Source organism: Emys orbicularis, chromosome 12 (assembly GCF_028017835.1).
Source record: "Emys orbicularis isolate rEmyOrb1 chromosome 12, rEmyOrb1.hap1, whole genome shotgun sequence".
NCBI classification, from domain to species: Eukaryota; Metazoa; Chordata; order Testudines; family Emydidae; genus Emys; species Emys orbicularis.
Genome location: NC_088694.1, coordinates 44139945 through 44147418, shown reverse-complemented (window position 1 = coordinate 44147418; position 7474 = coordinate 44139945). Strand labels below are relative to the sequence as shown.

The 7474-nt window shown below is 44.0% G+C and overlaps 1 protein-coding gene across 1 annotated transcript; it reads right to left on the bottom strand.

Annotated features, from left to right (window-relative positions):
- Nucleotides 1–5615: 5615 nt before the first annotated feature.
- LOC135886577 (olfactory receptor 10A4-like) lies at nt 5616–6584 on the bottom strand. Its single transcript, XM_065414333.1, has one exon. The coding sequence runs from the start codon at nt 6582–6584 to the stop codon at nt 5616–5618; it is 969 nt and encodes a 322-aa protein (XP_065270405.1).
- Nucleotides 6585–7474: the final 890 nt, after the last annotated feature.

Genomic DNA, 7474 nt, shown 5'->3' with positions numbered 1-7474 from the left:
AGAGGTTGAAATTCTTCTGCCTCTCTTAAGATCTAATTTGGGGAACCTCTATTCATGTTTGTGAGTACTTTCCTCAGCACGACCATTGCAGTACATGCAGAGCTGGCTGGAAAATGGAATTTCCATCTCATGGGAAATTCCAATATTCCAATATTTGTTTTCACCCTGAATCTATACGAAAAGTTGAAATAGTGAAAACCTTAATTTCAATTCAGAAGAGTCCACATGAAATCGAATGGAAAATTGAAAAATTGTCAGCAACATCAATGTTTTCTCATGGAAAACATCAATATTGATATAACCATATTTTTCAGAAGGGATTTGGATTTATTTCTTTATTTAATGTCTGACATTTTGAGCGGCTCTAAATAAATGTAGCAATTTACTCACCATTAGGAATAAGGTCTGTATAGATGCTTGTTGCTGGCAGTTGAGTGATATTTTCTGAGCTCTTCAAGGCATCTGGACACTCCATTAGTATACATGAGAACATGAAAGCAATTAAAGAAGCATACATTATGAGGAGGAAGTTTTGAGAAAAATTCAGATAAAAGAGACCGCCGTTTAACTAGTTGTATTCAGAATGATAGATTCAGACATGAATAGATAGATAGATAGAAACACAGACACAACCCCTGTGCTCAGACACACATTAAGATTCTCTGCCCATGTATGGAAAATTCAAATGAAGAAACCAGTGACATGATCTTGCTCCCATTGCAGACTGGGGCACAACACCCATGGACTTCAGTGGGAGATGGTTGGGGATTTAAGTCATTCATTTATAACCTACCTTGTTTAAGAAGAATAGTTCTATCTCCTAGCTAAAAGCGCAATATGTGTTGAAGGAAACAGGTGTTTTTATTTCATTCACTGGCTTCTGGGACCTAGTCCCTGAAGGAAATTTCTTATAATATTCCTCAGAGGAAGAACAATTCTTCATCAAACTGCAACAAAACAAAATACACTAGGGCAATCATTTCAGAGGAGGTGGTAACATCATCATCATCATCATCATGTATTTTCTAGATGAAAATTGTAATGGGATTTACTAAGTGGGGTAAATTTTGTGATACTATTTTGTCTGGAAAGAGGAATGATTTGTCCAAGGCAACACAACGAGTCAGGGGCAGAGTCAGTAACAACACCCAAGGCTTATGACTCCAGTTACCGGATGTTCAGATTGTGTGCCCCACTCCTGTCTCAGACCCATGATTAGAACCCAGGAGATCTGATTCCCAATCCCCACTACTCTAAACATTACACCCCACTCCCCTCCCAGAGCTGGGAACAGAACCCAGGAGTCCTCACTCTCAGACTCTACTGCTCTTACCAAAGGGTCCAATTCCCTCCTTGAGGACCAGATACAAAGTCCATAGAAGTCAGTGGGACTATTCCCTTTGATACAGTAAGTTTTCAGTGGAACCAGAATAAACTCTATGTGGAAGCTGAGAGGTGCTACGGGTTAGTGCGCTTCAGGGAGTGGGGTGATGGGCTCATCTGGGAGCACTCTCATTTCTTTGACAGTTCTGACCCCATAATTCCAGCATGGCCATAGGGGGCTGAGGCTTTCCATCTGCGAGTGGGGTGGGGTGCTCAGTTTGGGGCAATCTTCCCCCTTAGTCAGTGTTGCTAGCAATACCCCAGTGTAGCACTAGGGGGTGCTAAAATACAGGGATGCGCCTGGAGGGCTCTGTAGGATGTTTTCAGGCTGAAAACAATGCATTGGTGACCTCCCAGAAAACACCATCCTAGCCACCATGGATGTAGAGGCTCTCTACACAAACATCCCACACACAGATGGAATACTAGCTGTCAGGAACAGTATCCCTGATGGCAACACAGCACAACTTGTTGCTGAGCTCTGTGACTTTATCCTCACGCACAATTATTTCAAATTTGGTGACAATATATACCTCCAGACCAGTGGCACCGCCATGGGCACCCGCATGGCCCCACAATAATCCAACATTGTTATGACTGACCTGGAACAACGCTTCCTCAGCTCTCGTCCACTCGCGCCCCTTCTCTACCTACGCTACATTGATGACATCTTCATCATCTGGACCCATGGGAAGGAGACCCTGGAAGAATTCCACCATGATTTCAACAGCTTCCACCCCACCATCAACCTCAGCCTGGACCAATCTACACGGGAGGTCCACTTCCTAGACACCACAGTACAAATAAACGATGGCCACATTAACACCACCCTATACCAAAAACCCACCGACCACTACGCCTACCTTCATGCCTCCAGCTTCCACCCCGGACACACCACATGATCCATCGTCTACAGCCAAGCGCTGAGGTACAACCGCATGTGCTCCAACCCCTCAGACAGAGACCAACACCTACAAGATCTTCACCAAGCATTCTCAAAACTATGATACCCACACAAGGAAACAAAGAAACAAATCAACAGAGCCCAGAAGCCTCCTGCTACAAGACAGGCCCAAAAAAGAAACCAAGAGAACTCCACTGGCCATCACCTACAGTCCTCAGCTTAAACCTCTCGAACACATCATCAGTGACCTACAACCCATCCTGGACAATGATCCCTCACTTTCACAGACCTTGGGAGGCAGGCCAGTCCTCGCCCACAGACAACCTGCCAACCTTAAGCATATTCTCACCAGCAACCACGCACCACACCATAACATCTCTAACTCAGGAACCAACCCATGCAACACACCTCAATGCCAACTCTGCCCACATATCTACACCAGCAACACCATCACAGGACCTAACCAGATCAGCTACAACATCACCGGCTCATTCACCTGCACGTCCACCAATGTTATATATGCCATCATGTGCCAGCAATGCCCCTCTGCTATGTACATTGGCCAAACTGGACAGTCACTACGCAAGAGGATAAATGGACACAAGTCAGATATCAGGAACGGCAATATACAAAAACCTGTAGGAGAACACTTCAACCTCCCTGGACACACAATAGCAGATGTAAAGGTAGCCATCTTACAGCAAAAAAACTTCAGGACCAGACTCCAAAGAGAAACTGCTGAGCTCCAGTTCATTTGCAAATTTGACGCCATCAGATCAGGATTAAACAAAGACTGTGAATGGCTAGCCAACTACAGAAGCAGTTTCTCCTCCCTTTGTGTTCACACCTCAACTGCTAGCAGAGCACCTCACCCTCCCTGATTGAACTAACCTCGTTATCTCCATACTGATTTATATCTGCCTCTGGAAATTTCCATTACTTGCGTCTGATGAAGTGGGCATTCACCCACGAAAGCTTATGCTCCAATACTTCTGTTAGTCTTAAAGGTGCCACAGGACCCTCTGTTGCTTTTTTCAGGTTGATGGATCCCAATGTCCCAGCTCAGCAGTAGGGGGCGCTGTATTGCAGGGAAGAGGGTGGATGACTCATTAAGGGACATTCTCCTCTGTGGGTCAGTACTAAACCCAGTGCTCCAGCGCAGCTCCAAGCGATGACATGCTGCAAGGAGCTGAGTGGGGTCTCACTTGGGAGGCACTCTTGTCACTTGGTCCATGCTGACCCCTTGTGCTTCAGTAGGGCACCACGTGGCCCTGTGCCGCAAAGAGCAGTGTGAGGGGCTCACCTGTGGACCTGCTCCCATCAGAACCGCTGCTTACCACAGTGCTCCAGCATGGTGCTCGGGGGCCCTGTGCTACAGAGGGTGGGTAGGGTGGATCAGCAGGGGGCACTCTTCCCTTGAAGTTGGTGCTGACCCACAGCAACTCATCACAGTGGAAGGGGACACTGTTTCTGGTGGATGATATATCTTTTGGTTGAGCTATAAATGAAAGATCTTTCCCGAACACCTGTGGTCATTGACAAGTCAGTGAGGCTATTTACAAGAAGAAGGGGCAGCAGTGGCACGTACACACACGCACTGAACATGGCTCATTACCTCCAGCAGGGGGTGACAGTCACACAGACAGACAGACAGGCACATACACATACACACACACACACTGAGCAGGGCTCATTCCCTTGTGGTTACCTATCTGCTGTTTGCAACACTTGTGATTATGACAAAACAATAAACGGAGCCTTGTGATGTTTTGTGACTTAAGGTCATTGATAGTTTACTTCCTTATGTCAACTCATTGAGCAACTTCTCCTGTTCAAAATAGAAAGCCTTCTACTTACCCTAACTGCTTAAGCTATTTTGTATGCAGTGCTGTTGTAGCCATCTGGATCCCAGGATACTAGAGACACAAAGCGGGTGAGGTAATATCTTTTGCTGGACCAACTTCTGTCTCTCTCATCAACAATAAAAGATATTACTTCACCGATCTTGTCTTTCTAAGTAATGTTTATAAGTCTAAACCTATAGGTCTCTTGTGTTTCTGCTATCATTTCCTCAACCCTTTATCATTTACTTACTATACAACTATCATTATTTAATGGCTATATAGTCATTACATGGGCTACAAATCTCTCTCTCTCTATCACACACACACACACACAAGGACAGAGTTTCTATTTTGCATAAGGTGTTCTTTCCTTCCTGCCTTAATCATCGGTTGAACAGTGTTGCATGAAGTTATACATTCTGCATCCCAGACATGCCTCAATTTCAGTGGTCCAGCACAGAGACCACCAAGTACATTTCTCTTTTACGTTCATTTGATGCCTGGCTAAAGTGCTCTGTGGGCCTGTGTGATGACACCCAACACAATGTGAGACAGAGGAGGTCAGATGATATAATCTAGAGATCCCTTTTGTCCTTAAACTCTGTGACTCTCTGACAATATGAAATACACCAGTGATATGTGACAGTAAGTGTTTGGGATTAAGCAAGCGCAGATATGGTAGAAGTGAATCTTAAAGACAAACAAAAGGAATCTCTAGCTGCCAAACAGCCCCAGAAGAGTAGGAGCGATTATCTTGTGTTTTTTTCAAAGACACAATCTACAGCGCCAACTCTGTAGGGAAATGTTGTTAGGAGACAGTTACAGGCCATTGCATCATCCTTGTTGTTCTACATGAAATGTCCATTCAGGGGACTACGGGGAAAAGGTTCTGCTCCCACAGGTGATTTATTTGTGTCCTTATTCTCCAGACTCTGATCAAACCCTTGGTTCTAATTTACAGCAACATTTGTGACCTACATCTCCCATTGAAGTCAATGAGACCTCAGCCCCTGTGCAAATCAAGCCCACTCTGAGCTGTGATGAATGGAAAATGATCAAGGACCATGGCAGGTCCAGGCACATCTCCAGCCCTGGCGACATTCACAGGTATAGGGCAAAAAGTCCAGCAAAACACACAGGGAAATTTTACATTAGCTGTAGCAAATAGTTACACTGTAGGAGTAATGAATTCCCTTGGTAATTCCCTTGGTAATAATTAATTTTCCTAGCTGATCTGAGGTTTTTTCAATGATCTTTAGAACTGGTAAAAAGGTTCTGACTATCAAAAATTTGACTAAAGTTTACTTATTAATTTCATTAAAAAAAGTTTCTCTTCCCATTTTGCCACCATGTTTAGAAGATGTCAAAGTTTTGCACATGGTAAAATTCTAATTGAAAATGTGAGGGTCATTGTGAGAAATTAAACAAAATGTTTATGAATTTCCCTTATTCCCCCCATTTTGATTGACTCTACTTTTCATTCTCTAATTTCTCTGGTTGTGTGAAGAGATGCTCTTCTCTACTGTTTTTCTAAAGGCTCCCTTCACCTCTTTGTTCCTCAGAGTGTATATTATGGGGTTCAAAACTGGGGCCACAATTGTGTTCATGAGGGAAATGATTAGATCACTATCTGGGTTGGAGCTAGATTTTGGCCTGAGGTAGGTGATAAGAGCTGTTCCATAGAACAAAGTCACCACCATGAGGTGGGAGGAGCAGGTGGAGAAGGCTTTATGCCTTCCCTCCGTTGACTGGAGTTTAAGGATGGAGGAAATAATGCAGATGTAGGACAGGATTATCAACAAAAAAGGACTCATGATGAACAGCACCGACACAGTGAAAACCATAATCTCATTTTTTGATGTGTCCGTGCATGCCATCTTCACCACTGGTGGGATGTCACAGAAGAAGTGGTGGATGCGGTTGGAGCCACAAAAGGGCAAGCGGAAGATCCACGTGGTCTGAGCTACTTCCACTGAGATGCCAATGGTCCATGAAGCACCTGCGAGCTGTGCGCACACCCGGCCACTCATGATGGTTCTGTAGTGCAAGGGGTTGCATATGGCTATGTAGCGATCGTACGCCATGGCTGCTAAGAGGCAGCATTCTGTGAGGCCCAGGATGGTGAAGACGTACATCTGGACCGCGCAGCCCACAATAGAGATGGTCTTTTCCTCCACCAGGAGGTGAACCAGCAGCTGAGGGACCACACTGCTGGTGTAGCAGATTTCCAAGAATGACAGGTTCACCAGGAAGAAATACATGGGGGTGTGGAGAGAGGGGTTTAACTTTATAAGGAAGATAACAAGCAGGTTCCCTATCAGGGTGACCAGGTAGATGACCAGAAGCAACAGAAACAGAACAATTTGCAGCTTGTTAAGGTACGAAAACCCCACCAGGATGAACACATCGGAGATGGTCTGGTTCTCTCCAGGGTCACTCACAGAATAGGTCATCTGTAGGGGCAACATGGAAAGAGACTGAATCTGAGGAATAACAAACATGTGGATGTGAATCAAACAATTCATACTGGTTTCCTTTTGGTTGTGACGCTTGAGAATAAAACCTGCTGCGATTCTGTATATAAATATGTAACTGGGCCCAATCATCATCAGGGGTAAACTGGTGTAGTTGCATTGATGTCATTCAAGCGATGCCAATATAGATCAGCTGGAGATCCGACCACTTTGATACCAGTGGAAATACAGCTGATTTACAACAGACAGGGATTTGATAATTTGACTCTAAAGGAGCTACATCAGTTTATACCAGCAATGGAGGTATACCAGTTTCCAGAATCAGGGGTTCTATTCTTCCTCCTCTCCTCTTCAAACTCATCCTTCCTCTTCCTCTTCCTCAATCCTTCCTCTTCAAACACTTTTTTTTCTGTCTACATGAAAATTCAAAAAGGGATCAATGTTTTTCTTTCTTTCTTTCTTTCTTTCTTTCTTTCTTTCTTTCTTTCTTTCTTTCTTTCTTTCTTTCTTTCTTTCTTTCTTTCTTTCTTTCTTCCCTCTGAGAGTGTTATGCTACAGCCACATTTATCAAATACGATTTCTCAAATGAGGGCAAATTCTGACCTCATTCGGCTCTTAATCACAAGAATTGTTATATGAATGCAAGTATTCCCACTGCAGTTACAACTCACAAAAGTGAGGACTACTCACATGAATAAACTTATGCTGCTGAGCCCAATATGTTTGAAGCCCTTTGAAGAATGAGAAGCACAATAAATGTTGAAAACAATGGGGGATGTTGGCATTTTGTATACTATTACATGTTATTGTTCCCTAAATATTAGAGAACAATTGAAATCATTCCTGGCTTTATCATCGCAGCATCCCAA

What these genes read in the sequence shown, in the direction of transcription:
- LOC135886577 (XM_065414333.1), bottom strand. Translation starts at nt 6,584, where the DNA reads ATGACCTATTCTGTGAGTGACCCTGGAGAGAACCAGACCATCTCCGAT.